The sequence below is a fragment of the Melospiza melodia genome, chromosome 27, assembly GCF_035770615.1.
Source record: "Melospiza melodia melodia isolate bMelMel2 chromosome 27, bMelMel2.pri, whole genome shotgun sequence".
Classification (NCBI taxonomy): Eukaryota; Metazoa; Chordata; class Aves; order Passeriformes; family Passerellidae; genus Melospiza; species Melospiza melodia.
This window is the reverse complement of record NC_086220.1, coordinates 7,089,273-7,108,846: the sequence shown is the minus strand read 5'-3', so window position 1 is coordinate 7,108,846 and position 19,574 is coordinate 7,089,273. Positions and strand designations below refer to the sequence as shown.

General features: G+C 52.3%; 1 protein-coding gene across 3 annotated transcripts in view; it reads right to left on the bottom strand.

The window, feature by feature from the left end:
* GRIK3 (glutamate ionotropic receptor kainate type subunit 3) overlaps positions 1-15,745 on the bottom strand; it is a 127,884-nt gene extending 112,139 nt beyond the window's left edge. The window contains exon 1 of one of the 3 annotated variants that reach the window (XM_063177674.1): positions 15,573-15,745. In XM_063177674.1, coding sequence (XP_063033744.1) covers positions 15,573-15,687 — 115 coding nt within the window. In that variant the 5' untranslated portion in view covers positions 15,688-15,745. The remainder of the gene's footprint in view (positions 1-15,572) is intronic. The other 2 variants (XM_063177673.1, XM_063177676.1) reach the window with 2 other exon arrangements.
* Positions 15,746-19,574: the final 3,829 nt, after the last annotated feature.

Here is a 19,574-nt window from a genome sequence, read left to right as displayed (position 1 = left end):
TTAATAACACAGAATATAGAGACCTATAACACAAAATATAGAGGTGCCTGGGCCAGCATTAAATATCCATAGTCACCAGGCTGGGGGGAAACTTCCCTTTAAATCATGTGCACGTAGTGGTGGGGTCAGTGTGGGCGCTCAGAGTGTCACCAGTGCTGGTGGCACCTCACAGCATCTTTAGGAAGCCAGGAACATTCTGGGGGTGAAGTGAAAAATTCTCATCCAGCTGCTGAGGAAACTCTGAATTTTCTTAAAATTCAGCATTTTCTTAAAATACCAGGAAGTACAGCTTGTTCAGGATTTCAGCTGTGCTCATCTCTCTTCCCTCCACTTTTGAGGCCTGGGGATGAGGAGCAGCTGAGATGAAAGTCACAGAGGGAGTGGCTGTGCCAGGGGCACCAAGTGCGTGTGTGATCCTTGGAGTAGGAGAGAGAAGGAAAGGGAGTGACAGTCAATTAAGTGGGAATTGCCTCAGAAAAATCCTAAAATAAATGCAAATCCAAAGTGTAAAGAGAGGGATCTGCAGCTCAGGCTGGATTTTGGGTGTTCTGAGCCATTGCTCTCGCTTCAGTAGGAAGAAATGGATGCAGCAACTGAAATTGCCACATTTCATAGATGAAGTTGCACTGCAGAAAAGAAAACCACTCAAATAGAAACCACTGCATTGATGTCTGAGAAAATTAGGTAAAGATGGTTCTAACTATTTTATTTACTGATCCTTTATAAATAGATAGGCACACATCCAAAGTCAGTCCTGGCTATTGCAATACACCACAGGGTAGAAGGTAGCTGCTCAAAGAACTGAGCATTTCTTGTATTCAACACCTCATTTGTAATTTTAACCTAAAGGAAATTTGATAAACTGTGCAAGGACAAGCCCTCCATTTTAAAAAATATTATCAGCTTCATCTAAGATTTTGCAATACCCGTTCTGGACGACCCTTTTGCCATCATGTAGATGAATAGGAGAGAAAACTGCAGATCCTATTTCCATTCAAATATTATGTGCCAAGCTGAGATGCCACCCTGAAGCAAAACATCCAGGGTCTTACTTTGAATTTTGTCTAAGCAAAGATGACAAAAACTGCTTTTGCAGAAATAAAAATTCGCAAGAAGAAAAGTACATAAAACGAGGAAGAAAATGGTTTTCTTTCCCTATAAAGAAGGAGCAGGTCCTTAAGATTTTATAGACCAGAGATTTAAACCAAGAACACCCTTTTTACAAGTCCCTGGTTCAGCTTAAAATGATAATGGCATTGCTGCTGAAAGAAGCAGCACCTGGAGCTGCAGGAGGTGCTGGGCTCTGCAGAACTGCTTGGATGGGAGGGAAATGGATTCAGAGATTTTCCTGCAGCTCCTTCCCCTCCCATCCCAGGGACATCCTGGAGAGCTGCTGCCACCATGGGAAGCAGGACAGCAGCCACCAGCTCCTGCTCCTGGGAGCTCCACGGGGCTCTGCCACACCTCAAGGTTTTCAGCCTGTTAAATTCTCAACTTTTGAAGAGATGGTTCGAATCAGGAAAATCCCTTCTCTGTGCCAGGCAGTTAAAACTGAAAGTAATTAAGACAAAATCTTTTCCTGCACAGAAAGTACCCAACATGTGGCAATAACAAAACCATCAGCGTTTCTGCCATCCTAAGCCCAAAAAACAAATTGGATTTTGAATGGAACAGTGACCTTTGTGTACAACTTGTCTTGACCTCTGAAAGTAATGGCATTTTGTCTCCAATTCTACTGCTGATTGCAAATGCTGGATTCTGAATATTCACATTTGAGAGGGATTCATGGCTTGCTTGTTTCATAAATCTGAATGCCCCCGAGGAGAAGCTCCCATCCTGCAGGAACAGTGTGAGCTGAAGTTCCCAGACCTATTCTCAGAAGAGTTTCCTACCCAGCCCCAACCCCAGCATGAACATCCAGACTGTGGGAGGCTGAACCCAGGCTTCTCTTCCCCAGCTCAACCACCCATAAGCTCCAGACTTGGCAGCTGCGACTCCTCTGACTCCCTCCTACAGCTCCTTCCCCAGCTCAGCCCTTTCCCAACTCACACATCCAATTCCACGTACCCCATTTGTGAAAAACGCCCATTTTATGATTGGCTTTTCACAAATATTAAATGAATATTATATGTATTATGTTAGAAAGTTCTGCTGTATTAATCCTTTTAAGCAGTGCGTTAAATATAGTTTTAGGCTTCAACAAAATATTAAAATAGAAACTATGAGATGTAAGATACTTTTCTAACTAGCTCAAGGAATGGATAAGATTATCAAGAAATTCTTTGCACAGAGATAACAGCAAAAAGACATTAAAATCCCAAAGAGAAGAAATATTGCAGGAAGAACAAGGCTGCTTCTACCTCCTTTCAGCCCCCATGGAGCCAAACCATGATTTACAAGATAAAGGGGGAGAAATTGGCAATAAACAGAAAAATCCCTACTTTGAAAGGAATGTTTGCCTCATGTATGAGATGTATGAATATGCAACAGGCTGTTGCTTTTAAGGGTTAATCCTTTGTTGGTAGACATGCTTTTTTGAGGAAAGGTTCGTAATTCTTTGCTTTTTTATTGTCCTTTATTGTCCTAACTGTGATTGTCCAAATTCTTATTGCTTTAATATATATATTTTTTTTACTATTTTCTATTTTTATATATGTATATATGTATATATGTATATATGTATATATATGTATATATGTATATATGTATATATGTATATATGTATATATGTATATATATGTATATATGTATACATGTATACATGTATATGGTATATTATATACACAATTTATTTTTTATATATTTATTTTTACATATTTATTTATTTAGATACATTTTACTATTTTTCTAACCGTTTTATTACTATTAAATTTTTAAAAATTTTCAAACAAGTGATTGGTATTTTTCACACCAGCACAGCACAAATGTACCCCCTCAGCCATGGGGAATCCCACCCCACCTGGGCTGAGCCCCCTCTGCTGGGCCAGGACACTGCTCCAAACCAGCACAGAGACCCCAAAGCAGATTAGGAGCAGTTAAAGCAGCCAATAACGCAGAGCAGAGCAGAGACCAGAGCACGAGTGACCTGAAGCATGATTTGCAGCGAATGTCTTTCCCTCTCATAAATAGGAGAGACACAGTGGGACGATTATCCACCCAGATTTATCTCCTCAGCTCTGTGTATATCCTTCTGTGCTTAAAAATGTCTCACTGCCCTTTGCGTTATTGCATTGCCCTTTACATTCATAGCACATAAACCTCTCAAGTACTGTAAAACTTACAAGGTGTAATATAACGTTGGGGGGTTTCTTTTACACATCATAAACAGGAGTCACTGGGAAAGGAAAGGAGCAAAGAAAGGGAGACATTACTTGGCCTGACAACAGTACAGGAGGAAAAAATATATACAAGTATACATATATACACTTAAAATCCCGAGCTGGATTGATTATCTGGCGTTGATGGATCACCTGAATGTGTTACGTAGATAAGGAAATTGATTGTTCAATAAATCACTGTCTGCACTAAGAATCCTGTGTTAGAAGAGAAAGGGGAAATATTATAAATCTGTCTCGCACGGGCAATGAAAAAGCTAAAGCTTTTGAGGCTAATCATGATGTAGCTTTTGCTGCACATCTCATAAAGGAATATCATCTCAGAGTTCTGCAGTGCTAAAGGACTGGTGTCTGTCCCAAGGCTCTGCAGGGAGGGAACCTCCCTGGCGTGGTGAGGGGCTGTTCTTGGTGCCAGCAGTGGGCAGGGTGATCTGACAGAGCCCTGCTGCCCTGATTTTTTAAGCTTTTCTAAGCCTTCTGATGTTTACACTCTTGTAACGAACTTTCTCACGTGCTTTCTGTAAATAACTTATTGTTTTGCATTTTTTATAGAGGAAATTTGATGGACTGTTGGTTTGTCATTGGAGAGGTGGCACTGTCACCCTCCAATGCACTGTCACTTTTGGAAATCTATAAATGTTGGAGTCAGAAAATAAACTTCCCTCTTTTTACCTTAAGAACAACAGTGCGTGTGCATTGTTTTATTTCGTGTCCTATAGTGACAGAGCCCCAGGGGAACATCAGCCCCATCCTGGAAGTGTCCAGGGCCAGGTTGGACAGGGCTTGGAGCACCCTGGGACAGTGGAAGGTGTCCTGCCATGGCAAGGGGGTGGAATGAGATGATCTTTGATGTCCCTTCCAACCCAAAGCATTCTGAGATTGTGGACTGAGCTGAGTTTTCATGCCCCTTCCAACCCAAAGCATTCTGAGATTGTGGAATGAGCTGAGTTTTCATGTCCCTTCCAACCCAAAGCATTCAGAGACTGTGGAATGAGCTGAGTTTTCATGCCCCTTCCAACCCAAAGCATTCTGAGATTGTGGACTGAGCTGAGTTTTCATGTCCCTTCCAACCCAAAGCATCCTGAGATTCTGACATCCAGCCTTGTCTCCTCTGCAGAGCAGGTGTTGAGGCTTTTTGTTCCATTCAGAACAGAATCCACCCCGTTCCCAGCACAAAACTTCTGCTGCAGGCAGGAAAAATCCCCGTCAGCCCAGGCAGGCACGGTGTCTCACAGGGGGTGGAATTTCAAATCACTGCGGTGACTTCCCTCAGAGCGCTTCGAATTCACTGCAAAACTAACCAATGAGTCTAACACCTCAGTCCCCACAGACAGCCGTAACTCTGCTAAATTTGTGGGTTATACCAGATTTTATTTACTGCTTCATCCTGGGAGAAGAGTGCGAGCTGACAGCCGTCTATTCATTAGAGTGGGGGAGCCGCCCACGGCGCCGCCGGCTCTCTCCCCGTACATTCCACGGCTCTAATCGAGTTTGGGCTCTGCAGAACCAGCTCTGTTATTTTGGGAATGATGTACCTTCCTACTCACCTGGGAGCTGGGGAGTTCAGAGATCTGCTCTGTTCACCCCCAAGTCCCCAGTGGGAACAAAGGAAATATCAAAACCATCAGATGTCATTACGAGTTAATGAGTGCCAGGGCAGGCTGTGGCCTCATCCCAGTCCTTACTGGAGGCAGGAAACACCATTTCCACCCAAACTGCTGCTTGCAGGTGCCAGGGAGAAATTGGACTTTGTCACAAAAGCCTGTGTAACACTGAGTGCTCCAGTCCAGGGGAGATGGGTACCCCTTAGACGGGATCCCCAGTGCCCAATTTCCAGAGCAATGAGCAAAGTGCAAGGACCAAATTCACAAATTTATCTGAACACTTATGTAATTTTAAGTCTCTGTTTCGTGCCTTTGGTATTAGCTGGTTTATCTGTGCTTAAAAACTTCTCCAAATGTCCCCACAGCATCCGTGCCTTTGGAAGCCCAGTCCCTCCTGCTGCTTTCCAGGTCACACTGCTGTGCTGAATGTCCCAGGCAAAACAAGCTGACACAGAATGTGCCAGTTGTTCCCTTATTACTTCCCAATACTTATTTTTATTCTCTGAATCTGACCCCACGCTGGGGAGTGCAGCTTCTTGGCTGGGGCACAGCAAAAAAGCCAAAGTCTAACGAGGTCCCTGGACTGAAGTATTGAATAATAGAGATACTGTGTGGTGCCCAAGGCTGGTGTCTGCTCTCCTCTCTTCCTGCCAGTGCTGCAGAGCTGAGCAGCGTGGGGGAAGCTCAGAGCAGCTCTGGGGTTGCCTCTGACGCAGGGGTACCCCACGCTCTCCTCAGCCGCTTGCAGCTGAACCGCGTTTGGCTGATGATCTTCCCTGCCAGAAATAACGGAGCAGTCACATCCGTATTTGTGTGTTCATGCTCAGTCTCGCTGCAGATTTAAAGCACAAGGAGCCAGGTAATGCTGGCGAGGTGAGAGTCTCACAGTGCAAACCTGAGCACTGGAGCTTTGGCTCCCCCGGGGGCAGCATAGCAAAGGGGGCTGAGAGGGGGCAGAAAGGGTTAACAAATGCGACCACAAAGAAAAGCTGGTGCAGGAGCAATGACAAAGCAATGAGCTGAGCCCTCCACCTGCTTTAAGAGCTCTCGCTTGTGCTAAGGACCTGCATCTGTTTTAGTCTTTATCACAAGTGGTAAATAGCAGCACATCACCCCTGTTTTCACTGTCAATAACACAAATCCATATATCAATGCATGAACCCCCATCCTACTGAAACCCCCTCTGCACCGGCCCACACTGCGACAATCCCTGCCTGGCAAACCGAGCTGGGGCACAGCACTCCTGTTCCTGCCATGGAGCAGTTCTGATCCTCTCGTTCAGCCCTCAGCTCCTCTCAGCCTTCCCCTCTATCCCCCCTCCGCGGCTCCGGTGCTTTCAGCTCGCTATCTGCCATTCCCAGAGACTCTGCTGTGCACAGGGAGCAGCCCAGACAGCATCGCCGTAAAGCTGCAGCCGAGAGGAGGCGAAGGAGATTGCGAAACTGGTGGAGACACACATTACACCGGATTAGGAGGCTTAATGCTGGCTACAAACACCGCGACGGGCGGATTTGCCACCGTGTCTCCTCCGCGAGACACTCCAGCATCCCCAGCATCTCTCCTGGCAGAGCTCGGTTCGAGCGCTGGAGATCCGTGCTGCTCCGGGAGGGGACTCCAGCACCTCCAGCACTTCCAGCATCTCCAGCAGCTCAGCTGGCACAGCTGGCACAGCTCCATTCGAGCACTGGAGATTCGTGCTGGTTTGGGTGCAGAGACTCCAGCATCCCCAGCAGCTCAGCTGGCACAGCTCTGTTCGAGCGCCGGAGATCCGCTCTGCCTCGGGAGGAGACTCCAGCATCTCCAGCATCTCCAGCATCTCAGCTGGCATAATTCTGTGCGAGAGCTGGAGATCCACTCTGCTCCTGGAGGAGCGACTCCAGCACCTCCACAGCTCGGTGCCAGCGCTGGAGATCCCCGCTGCTCCGAGAGGAGACTCCAGCACCGCATCTCAGCCGGCACAGCTCTGTGCGAGAGCTGGAGATCCGCTCTGCCCCGGGAGGAGAGACTCCAGCATCTCCAGCATCTCTGCTGGCACAGCTCCGTGTGAGAGCTGGAGATCTGTGCTGTTTTGGGAGAAGAGACTCCAGCATCTCCACAGCTCGGTGCGAGCACTGGAGATCCGCCCTGCCCCGGCAGGAGACTCCAGCATCACATCTGTGCTAGCACAGCTCGGTTCGAGCGCTGGAGATCTGCTCTGCTCTGGGAGGAGGGACTCCAGCATTTTCAGCACTCTGCTGGTATGGCTCCGTGGGAGCGCTGGAGATCCACTCTGCCCTGGGAAGAGAGACTCCAGCATCTCGAGCATCTCTGCTGGCACAGATGCTGGAGATGCTGGAGTCTCCAGGTCTCGCTCAGAGAGAGCTGTTGCGAGAACTGGAGATTTGTGCTGTTTTGGGAGGAGAGACTCCAGCATCTCCAGCATCTCTGCTGGCACAGCTCAGTGCCAGCGCTGGAGATCTGCTCTGCCCCGGGAGGAGACTCCAGCATCTCCAGCAGTTCTGCTGGCACAGCTCCGTGTGAGAGCGCTGGAGATCTGTGCTGTTTTGAGAGGAGAGGCTCCAACATCCCCAGCATTTCCAGCATCTCTGCTGGCACTGCTCTGCCCCGGCAGGAGACTCCAGCATCTCCACAGCTCGGTGCCAGCGCGGGAGATCTGCTCTGCCCCGGCAGGAGACTCCAGCATCCCCAGCATCTCTGCTGATCCAGCTCGGTTCGAGCGCTGGAGATCCGCTCTGCCCGGGAGGAGGGACTCCTGCACCGCAGCTCTGCTGGCACAACTGGCACAGCTCCGTGCAAGCGCTGGACATCCCCTCTGCCTCGGCAGGAGACTCCAGCACTTCCAGCATCTCTGCTGGCACAGCTCTGTTCGAGCGCTGTGGATTCACGCTGCCCCAGGAGGAGATTCCAGCATCCCCAGCATCTCCAGCATCTGTGCCGGCACAGCTCGGTGTGAGCGCTGTGGATCCGTGCTGTTTTGGGAGGAGACTCCAGCACCGCATCCCTGCCGGCACAGCTCGGTGCGAGCGCTGCGGATCCGCGCTGCCCGGGCAGGAGATTCCCGCATTTCCCGCATCCCTGCCGGCACAGCTCGGTGCGAGCGCTGCTGATCCGCTCTGCCCGGGCAGGAGATTCCAACATTTCCCGCATCCCTGCCGGCACAGCTCGGTGCGAGCGCTGCGGATCCGCTCTGCCCGGACAGGAGATTCCAGCATTTCCCGCACTGTGCCGGCACAGCTCGGTGCGAGCGCTGCGGATCCGCGCTGCTCCGCGGAGGGTGCGGAGCCGCGGCGGGGCACTGCCCTCTGCCGATGCGGGGCCCGGCCGGGCGCCAGCGCATATCGCGACAGGCGGGGAGGCTGGGTGTCAGTCAGGAGCGCTGATTCCCTGCAAGCGCTGCTCTGTACCCAAGGAGAGCCTCATTGCCCGGGGAAAGGGAGCCAGCTCTGCCCGGGGACAGGATGAGCTCGGTGTAGCTCCGGGCAGGCTCTACAGGAACCTTCTCCCAACATCAGGCTCTGCCTGGTTTTGTTAATAAAAACACCCGAGATGCAGAGATTCGGGGCAGAGAGGGGGATTTGCACCTGCTGGGGGTAAAACCAGAGGTGACACTGCAGCATGAGAGGAGGTGCCAAAGGCACGTGTGACACGGTGTCCCTGTGTGTGTCAGTGTGTCCTGGTGTGTGTCAGTATGTCCCAGGGTGTCAGTGTGTCCCAGGGTGTGTCAGGGTGTCCCAGAGTGTGTCAGTGTGTCCTGGTGAGTGTCAGTGGGTCCTGGTGTGTGTCACAGCGTCCCAGAGTGTGTCAGGGTGTCCTAGTGTGTGTCAGGGTATCCCAGTGTGTGTCTGTGTGTACCAGAGTGTGTCACTGTGTCCCAGGGTGTCAGTGTGTCCCAGTAAGTGTCACAGTGTCTGAGGTGTGTCATTGTGTCCTGGTGTCATGGTGTCCCAGTGTGTGTCAGTGTGTCCTGGCGTGTGCCTGTGTGTCCTGGTGAGTGTCAGGGTGTCCAAGGTGTGTCACTGTGTCCTGGTGTGTGTCTGTGTCCTGGTGAGTGTCCGGGTGTCCAAGGTGTGTCACTGTGTCCTGGTGTGTGTCAGTGTGTCCTGGTGTGTGTCAGTGTGTCCTGGTGAGTGTCATGGTGTCCCAGTGTGGTCTGTGTGTCCTGGTGAGTGTCAGCATGTCCCAGTGTGTGCCACTGTGTCCTGGTGAGTGTCAGCATGTCCCAGTGTGTGTCAGTGTGTCCCGGTGAGTGTCAGTGTGTCCTGGTGTGTGTCAGTGTGTCCTGGTGTGTGTCATGGTGTCCCGGTGTGGTCTGTGTGTCCTGGTGAGTGTCAGCATGTCCCAGTGTGTGTCAGTGTGTCCCGGTGAGTGTCAGTGTGTCCCGGTGAGTGTCAGCATGTCCCAGTGTGTGTCAGTGTGTCCCAGAGTGTGTCAGTGTGTCCTGGTGAGTGTCAGCGTGTCCCAGTGAGTGTCAGTGTGTCCTGGTGTATGTCAGTGTGTCCTGGTGAGTGTCAGTGTGTCCTGGTGAGTGTCAGCATGTCCCAGTGTGTGTCAGTGTGTCCCAGTGAGTGTCAGTGTGTCCCAGTGTGGTCTGTGTGTCCTGGTGAGTGTCAGCATGTCCCGGTGTGTGTCAGTGTGTCCTGGTGAGTGTCAGTGTGTCCCAGTGTGTGTCAGCATGTCCCAGTGTATGTCAGTGTGTCCCGGTGAGTGTCAGTGTGTCCCGGTGAGTGTCAGCATGTCCCAGTGTGTGTCAGTGTGTCCCAGTGAGTGTCAGCATGTCCCAGTGTGTGTCAGTGTGTCCCAGTGTGTGTCAGTGTGTCCCGGTGTGTGTCAGTGTGTCCCAGTGTGTCTCACAGTGTCCCGCTGTCAGGACATGTGCAGCCCCCTCTCTCCACTCACCACCAGCCCCCCAAGGCTCCCTCACCCCTCAAGCCGTGCCCACCCCTGCTGCCCCAGCCCGAGAGTGCCCAGTGCCCTGAGGTATCAGCCCAGCACGGAGCTGTCTGCTCTGGTGTCTCTCCTGCCTCGTGATAAATGAGAATCCATTCTTTCCTGCTATGTGGTTTGATCTTAATTTCCTGTATGAAGTTCTCGAGAGAATGCCAAGATCAAATAATTAGACTATTCTGCGATAAAGAGTTAACATTGTTATTCAAATGTATTCAGAATTCATTTACCACCAAACAATTTACACTGCCGCCCTCCTATCCTGCTGAAATTACCAGAATGTGTTATCTGACACACAAAGCGTCTCGTGACCTGAAATAACTTTATCAACCATGAAATGCTTGAGCAGTGGGTGCACGGTCACAGAAATGCCCAAGGGAATGCAGCAGAAGCTACAAAGGCAATAAGTGATTTAAAACCACCCTGCTGCCAACCCCAAAGCACTCTGGCCACTCTGGTCACCAGGCAGAAAAACCCTGGAGCTGCCTTGCTGAGGATTCCCACTCCAGCATTCGTGTCCCCCGTGGATGTGCAGCTCCCAGCCCTTGGGTGCTGCCTTTTCAGCCTGGAAAAGCCTGTTTCTGCTTTATTTTTAAAAATACAACTTCATTTGCAGAGTGTGGGAAGGTGGTTTCAAAATAAAATTCCTGACAGGCATAATAAGCCTCAGAAAAGCCAATCACACAGAGCAGGATAATTATCCACATAATTTGTTTTCTGTGTATTTGTGTAAAATGATCAATGATATTTTTCTCACACGGATTCCAATTTGATTGCATTTTTCTGTGTTACTTGCAAATCATACAAACAATCGATGCTCTGACCCCTTCTCTGTGCAAACACAGCTTCGAAAGACACTACAAGAAATAAAATCCGATAAATTCCTCACGCAGGGTTGTTTGTTTAAAAGCTTTGCTGGAGACTGATCCTGCTCACAGCGACTTCAGAGACACAGGAGTGGGACTGTCAGACATGCTCGAGGTGGGATTATTGCCACAAATATCAGCAGGAATAGAATCTCAGTAAAATCCTGGCACAAAAGTGAGGACCCAGACGTGGAGGTGATGCCTTTTATAAGCAATAAGGAAAATGAACCCATTTTCTGGCCTGGCACACTCCTCCTGCAGAGGGGCACACAGCTGGGCTTGGGGTGACCCAAGGGAAGAGTGGGATCCTTCCTGTCCCCTTGCCCACACAGGGGGCACATCAGGGGCACTCCTGGCTGGAGTGGGGTGGCCAAGGACAATGATGGCAGCAGGACAGTGTGGTGTCACCTTCTGAGCAGCACCTGAGTGCAAACCCACTCAGCATCCCCGAATCCAGTTCCTGAATGCAAACCCACTCAGGACCCCCCAAATCCAGCAGCACCTGAGTGCAAACCCACTCAGGGCCCCCTGAATTCAGCTCCTCAATGTAAACCCACTCAGGAACCCCTGAATCCAGCTCCTGAGTGCAAATCCAGCTCCTGAGTGCAAACCCACTCAGGACACCCCCAAATCCAGCTCCTGAATGCAGGGCCCCCCAAATCTATCTCCTGAATGCAAACCCACTCAGGGCACCTCAAATCCAGCTCCTGAGTGCAAACCCACTCAGGATACCCCGAACCCAGCTCCTGAGTGCAAATCCAGCTCCTGAGTGCAAACCCACTCAGGACACTCCCCAAATATAGCTCCTGAATGCAGAACCCCCCCAAACCCAGCTCCTGAGTGCAAACCCACTCAGGACACCTCAAACCCAAATCCTGAGAGCAAACCCACTCAGGACACCCCAAATCCAGCTCCTGGGTGTAAACCCACTCAGGACCTCCTAGATCCAGCTCCTGAATGCAAACCCACTCAGGACCCCCCAAATCCAGCTCCTGCTGCCTGCCCAGTGCCAGGGGTCTGTTCTTTACAATTCACTGATCTCAGCCCATTGGCATCCGACCCTCACCGTGTCTCACTAACACATCACCCCTCAAAAGCATCACTCGGAGGAATTCCTGATGATGCTTCAGCCACAAAAAGGGTTCTGCTGGAGCCGCCAGTCCTGCTCCACCTATCCCAGCCATCCCGCCCTGCTTTGTTAGGGACGGTGCCACCAGCTCTGCAAAATGGCATCAGGCTCTGTCTGTGTGCTGCTGTTTAATCCGAGCGCAGGGTTGGACAAAGGGGCTCTGCACGTCCCACAAGCACCTCCTGGCACTGCTTTAGCTGCGATGGTGCAAATGCTCAGCAGCTCGTGGTGCCAGGTGTGAGGCGCCGGGCTCAGCCGCAGTGAGGGCGGGCAGCAGCGCAGCATCCCTCAGCGAGATGAGCACGGGCTGCTCCTCTCACCACCACCCTCCTCTTCCTCTGCTCCAGGGCACCTCGGAGCTCAATCGAGCACCCGGGTGGTGTTTTCTGATACGGCGTTTTCAAATATTTAACAGATTGCGTAATAACCGAGCAGCTGTTGAAGGAGCTTCAGATATAAAGTCCTGCTTTAAAAACCCATCCTGTAACAAGGCACAGATTTTCTTTGTACATGTGAATGTATAGATTATGTTTAGATGTGTAGATTAAATATTTATATTTTACTGGGGAGAGAAAGAGCGCTTTGGCTTTTTCTTCCCTTTCTTAGATATCTCTCCCTGTATTTATTTTAATAGTCAGCTTCACAGGGGAAAAAAAGAGAGCTTTGAGAAGTTACCTGCTTTCTCTCTGGTTTGATTTTCAGTGCTAAACCAATAGTTACTTAAGTGCTCTGCACTTCTTGGTATAACCTAATAATTAAAATAATTACTTGAAAGCCAGGGCATCTTTGCACAAATTAATGCAGGGCAAGAAGCTGCAGTTTTCCAGTGGGCTGAAAAAGAGGTCACAAAATGATGCCAGTTTTAGCTGAGAGAGAAGGTAAACACAGATCTCCCTGCAGCCCCGATTAAAGCCTTTTCCTGATCTTTTAAGTCTCTTACTTTAGTGATCAAGAAGGTGGCTGGATGAGGGGCTAGCTGTTGTGGGATTTCTCAGCAGGTAAAGGGAAATTGTTCCTGTGGAAGACACGGCAGTGCTGGCAGTGGCACAGCTGTGCTCCTGCAGTGGGCAATGCTTCTTCCCTTCCTCCCTTCCTGCTTCCATCCTTCCATCCCTTCCTCCATCCCTCTCTCCGTGCCTCCATCCCTCCCTGCCTGCCTCCATCCCTCCATCCCTGCCTTCATCCCTCTCTCTGTGCCTCCATCCCTTCTTGCCTCCATCCTTCCATCCCTTCCTCCATCCCTCTCTCCGTGCCTCCATCCCTCCCTGCCTGCCTCCATCCCTTCCTCCCTGCCTCCATCCCTGCCTTCATCCTTCCATCCCTGCCTTCATCCTTCCATCCCTGCCTTCATCCCTCTCTCTGTGCCTCCATCCCTCCCTGCCTCCATTCCTCCCTGCCTCCATCCCTCCTTTCCTCCTTCATCTCTCCCTCCCTGCCTTCATCCCTCTCTCCTTGCCTCCATCCCTCCCTCCCAGCCTCCATCCCTCCCTCCCTGCCTCCATCTCTCCTTGCCTCCATCTCTCTCTCCTTGCCTCCATCCCTCCCTCCCTGCCTTCATCTCTCTCTCCTTGCCTCTATCCCTCCCTCCCAGCCTCCATCCCTCCCTCCCTGCCCGGCGAAGGGGAGCAGAGCTGCAGCAGACCCAAGTGTTTTCGTGACGGGCTGGCAGCAGTCTCTGCATTGAAATCTCCTCTGTCCTTTTGTGCAATTGCTTTGAGCCTGGAAAAATCCATTTTCAGGACAACTGAGGCACTGAGAGTCGAGACTAAACATCTCCACAGAGCCCCCAGGGATACTCCTGAGTATCCTGAATATTCCCATGAGCTGGGCGAGCGTTCCCTGGAGCCTCAGCAGCCGCCAGCCCCAGCGGCCCCAGCCCATCTCCCCACCAGCATCTGCCACATCTGCAGCCGCCCCTGGCCGCCTCCTCGGAGCTCCAGCCTGGCAGCAGCCGGCTCTGGGCACCGAGAATCAGCCTCAGCCCCGCTGCTGCCAAGCCCGAAGCAGGAGGAGCTGCCAGCCCGGCAGCCCAGCTGCCACAGCTCCCCCTGCACACACAGCTCACGGTCCCAAAGGTGATCAGAGCCCTGGGACCCGCCGGGGAGGGAAACTCCAACACTCTGCCACCCCAGCACTGCGGGGCTGGCCGTGGGGACAGGCTGGTGACACAATGAGGGGTCTCACAACAGGACTGATGCCTCCTCCCCGCTCCTGCAGAGCCCTGTCAGCAACCACAACCAGCGTTCCTGGGAGTGGGTTTGTGTGGCACAAAACATTTCCAGCTGTTCCAGGAGGAGGCTGAGCATACTAAACAGCTTGGCTCTGGTGAAAGTTCAGCAGCCGCCAGGGCCCCAGGCCCGGAGGCAGATCCATTAACCTTTTCCACCGATATTCCTGGCGCCACAATGTGCGCGGGGTAACATCTGCCTGGAGCACCCCAGTCACAGGAGTCCGGGGGACACCAGATGCTCACCCTGCAAGAATCAAGCCCTTGTCCATGACACGATCTGGGCCATGCAGCCACTTCAAGCCGTGCTGGAGGTGACAGTGTTTCACTTCAAAAAGCACCTGTCCCTCAGGAACAGCATTTTTCTCTTTCTGGCTTTCACATTGTTGCTGTGCAGTTGCACTGGCTAAAGTAAGACCCTTTTTTTTTTTTTTTTTTTTTTTTTTTTTTTTTTTTTTACAGTTAAAATTATTCACAAATCTATTCAATTTTCACTGGTTTCTCTGAGTTAAAATTTGAACAGTCAAAAGGCAGGTAAACCTGTCCTTGTAATTTTTAGTGGGCAGACAGCAAATCCCCGGGAATGTGTACCAATGGCAAAGTGCATGGGATGTAACAGAAATCAGTGCCGTTCTTTACATGACATGATTAAAACAAGTATCTCGTTTAATTAGAAAAAGAAAGATCGCAGACTCATTCCCAGGATGTTATCTGTGCAATTACTTTATGTAACATTATTAAAAATTAATTTTCCCCAGAACCTCAGCAATTTAATGAAACACGCCCGGTCCTCAGCAGCAGCTGCAGCGGAGCCAGCCCACCGGCATCCTCCAGGCAGCGGCACTCGGTCCCCCCGGGCTGTCTGTCCCTTGTTCTGGGCACATCCAGCCCTGGGTCAAAGCAGCCCTGCACAGCACCCTATTGCCGCAGGCTCGACAGCTCTCCTCGCACCGGGTACCGCAAACAACCGCATCCCCCTCTCCGGGGGCTCGGCATCCCGCATCTCCGTGAGCAAAAATCCACCTTCTCCAGGGAATCAGCATCCCTACTCTCCGGGTGCTCGGCATCCCCCGTCTTTGCGGGCTCAGCATCCTCCCTCTCCAGAGGCAAAGCATTCCTCCTTTCCGGAGCAAAGCGTTCCCTTTCCCCGGGGAAAGGGACAGAGGGACAGCACTCTCCTCTTCTCTTCGCAAGGTGCCCGGCACCCCCATGGCACCTCGCCCGGGGCGGCTGCTCGCTCCGTTCCGGGACACAGCCCCCGCCTCGCCGCCGGCACCTTCCCCCCTGGCACCCGGCAGCGCCTCCCAGCCCCGGACAGCGCATCCTTCCCCCCGGCTCCGGACGGCGCATCCTTGGCCGGGGGAACCTCCGCCCCGGCTCCGGACAGCGCATCCCGCAGCCCCGGGCACCGCATCCCCCGGGCAGCGCGCTCTCCGCCCGTCCCCGAAGTTCTCCCGCAGCCCTTACCGATCCGGATGACATGCGGCATCCCGTGCGAGCTCTGTCCCCAGAAGCCGCCGACCAGGAGCGCTGCCCAGTATTCCCAGAGGACGCGGCGGAGCGCCGGCCAGAGATGGGGCATCGTTGGGTCGGGCTCGGGCCGGCGCGGCCCTACGGCCCCAGGGGCAGCGGGGACAGGAGCGGCTGCTGCTGCCCGGGGCTCAGGAGCGGCCGCTCGGCGCCGGGGCCGGGCGGCTCATGGCACATCTTAGAGCGGCCGCGCCGGCCCGTCCCGCGGCTGCCACGGCTCCGGCCGCTCCCTTCCGCGCCCTGCCGAGCCGAGCCGAGCCGAGCCGAGCCGAGCCGAGGCGGGCTGTTCCGGGCCGAGCCGTGCGGTGCCGGTGCCGGTCGGGCGGCACCTGCGGAGCCGGGGCTGCCGGTGCGCCCCAGGAGCGGCTCTGTCCCCTCCTACCGCTGATGCGCGGCTCGCGCAAAGCCCCGGAGTGGAGCGTGCACACACCGACACACTCACACCCCCGACACACTCACTCACACCCCCCGACACACTGACAGCCCCCGACACACACCCTGACACACTCACACCCCCCGACACACTCACACCCCCGACACACTCACTCACACCCCCCGACACACTGACAGCCCCCGACACACACCCTGACACACTCACACCCCCCGACACACTCACAGCCCCGACACACTCACTCACACCCCCCGACACACACCCTGACACACTCACTCACACCTCCCGACACACTCACACCCCTGATACACTCACATCCACCGACACACTCCCCGACGCACTCACACCCCCTGACACGCTCACACCCCCCGACAATACCCCCTGACACACTCACACTCACACCCCCCGACACGGACACACCGTTGACACTGACGCACCCCCCCGCTCCCCCGGGTCGGGATGCCCAGGGCACCCTCGGCGGGCACGGCAGGGCCGGGGGAGATGGCAAAGGGGTCCCGGCGGTCCCGGCAGCGCCTCCGCTCCCTCTGTCCCCGATGGAGCCCTGTCCCGCAGATCGCGGGGTGCTCGGTGTCCCCTAAGCGCTCGGGTGTCCCTTGTGCCCCCGAGGTCCCCGTGTCCCCCAGGCGCTCGGGGATCCCTTATGCCCCCGGGGTCGCGGTGTCCCCGCCGGTGGGCACCGGGAGAGGCCGGGCAGGGCGGTTTGGGGCTGGGGGCGGCATCCCGGGGTCGGGGCCGCTGCAGCAGCGCTGGGAGCGCCCGGGCCGCGCTCCGCAGCCGGAGTTTAATGACCTCGGTGACAGAGACAAAGGGATGCCCGTGCCGCGGACTGGGAGCTGCTTTGTCAACGTGCTGGGCCAGGCTAGGGTGAATTTCTTTTTTTTTTTTTTTTTTTTTTTTCCCCTCATTTAAATAATTTGATCTATTCCATCATTTCCAATCGTTCCCATTTGCCAGCTGTCTGCTCACTCCAGCCTGGAACAGCTGAAGAGCAAATCTTTAATTTTCTTACAAACATACTATCACTCTGTATCGGCTCATCTTTTTAATTTTCCTCAGCAAGCTCGGCATGCTGAAACACCGATCTCCAGAGCCCCATCCCGGAGGAGGCTCGGGGAGCCGGGGTGTGTGGACTGGAGGAGGAACACTGCAATAATGCAAGCCATTATTGATGTACACCTCAAAGAGGAGTTGGTGGCTGTCACCTCTGCAGGGAGGTGGGCACGCAGGGGATTCCCCATTGCAGTGGTGTTTGTGCTCTGGCTGATGGGACAACCATCATCAGCATGGAATCGTACAGAAAAACTGGAAAAACCTCTGGTCACACGGCCAGGGTAGAAGCAGCCCCTCGCAGAGATGCTCCCCGATGCAATGGGAAGGTGCAGCTGGTGTCTCATCACTGTGTTGTGGTGAAGGGAACGTCTCACTCCTTCCCCAGCCCCGAGCAGAGAGGCAGAGGGGCTGCTCAGCCCCCTCCAGGCTCGGAGGAAGGGATGTTGGTGTTGGTTGTGGGCAGGGCCGAGGCTCCAGCTCCCAGCCCGAACCTTCCTGCCTGTGCCAAATTGGTTACAGAAAAGAGTGGCTCGTGTTAAGGATATTTTTATCCCTCCTGACACCAGCCACGGATAAGATTTAGTAAAAGGGCATGGAAGAAAATTTCTTTAAATACTGCTTAAGTGAAGGACAGCTGTTTCTGTGAACTTGTTATAAAATTAAATGTCACAACCTGGTGACTCTTTGCACCTGCAGATAAAAAAGCTCCACAGAGCTGTTGGGAGGGAGCAGGTAAAAAGGGCTGTGGCTGTTCTTTGCTCTTTGCAGACTCCAGCACACGGAGCAGTGGTTTGATTTTGTGGAGTATTTAAATCAAACTGAAGCTGGGAGGAAAAATTCTGTTAGTTTGGGATGCTGCTTCCTGCCTTTCTGTCAGCACCAGGCACAGATAATGCTCTGGATCCTACTGCAGAGCCAGCACAAACAGTTTATTTTGTATTAAATTATTTGATTAGTGGCAGATGGGTGTGTGGAGGTCACGGACAGACCTCATCTCCCGCGTGTAGGTCAGAGAGGGCAGGACTGAAATAATCCTGTACCAGAAATTACCACAGCATCGAGCTTGGGCACCAGGAGAGGAGCAGTGGGCTTTCATGGCTTGTCCTTCCCAAACAACCTGAGGGCATTCAGCAGAGCCACATGGCTGTGTCGCCTTTCCTTTGTGTCCTCACACTATCCCCAGCCCACCATGGCTGTGTCACTTTTCCTTTGTGTTTCTCACTGTCTGCATCCCACCATGGCTGTGTCACTTTTCCTTTGTGTCCTCACACTATCCCCATCCCACCATGGCTGTGTCACCTTTCCTTTGTGTTTCTCACTGTCCCCAGCCCACCATGGCTGTGTCTCCCTCCCTTTTTGTCCTCACACTATCCCCATCCCACCATGGCTGTGTCACCCTCCCTTTTTACTCCCACACTGTCCCCATCCCATCCCTCTCCCATGATTTGGCAATTCTCCTCTCTCTGGGCAGCACCCAGGACTGCTCTGTGGCAGGATTACAAAGAGGACACTTTGGAAACTTCTCTCAGGTGTTGCCCCATCACTGCTTGGGGTTTTTTGCCCCATAAAAAGACTCAATTTTCACCCCACTCAATTTCCTTCCTTCTGCCTGGACCCAGACCTGTGAGCAATGACCTTCAGCAGCCAGGCCAGATTTCCCCTGGGGCCAGAGCCAGGCTGTGAAGGACAATTACAGCACAGGCAGGATGGCTGGACAGAAAAAGGAATAACCTGGAAGGCTGATAGAGCTCCTCAAGGGCCCAGAGCTCTGGTTTGGTGCTGCTGCACAGGTGAGTGCTGCCCAGTGGGATGCTGGCCTGGGGAACAGGATTTATTTATTAAATTTCATTTATCACCAAGCTGAGTCAGGATTTTCCTCAGGAATCTTTGGCCATGCCTTGAGGACAATCAAAGGTACCAGAAAGGCTTTGGATGACTTCTTACAGCAATGCTAAAAATACAAGATATTTGCCCAGTTCATAAGTGCTGTGAAAATAGCTTTAATGTGGTAATTCATCATTTAAGAGTGTATCAATTAATGCAAACTCTGGTGTATTTATAACTTGTGAACATAGCGTACCAGTGAGGAGAAGTCGATTGGTTATTTTGAGTTTGTTGAGAAGATATTTGGATGTTATTTTATCGTGCTGCTCTTTTTACTATGAATATGTGGGGTATTTAGAGCTCCAGGTATTACACAGATCAGATTTAAAATTGTGTACATCTTATGGGGTTTTTTATATACACAAAAAATTCAGCCCTCTCACCTACAAATAAAGCTGTAGGTTTAAGGGTGTTCTCAAGGCACTGATTTAAGGCTTCTTATTTTTGAGTATGAAAGGGAACCACTTCCAAAAGTGGGAAATAGTGTTGAGGTTATTGATATCTAGAGGAAAATGCCGATTGAAGAAAGACATTTTCAAATCAGACTAATGCTTTAGAGCAGCGGCAGAACTATGAACCTGGCAGAAAGAGAC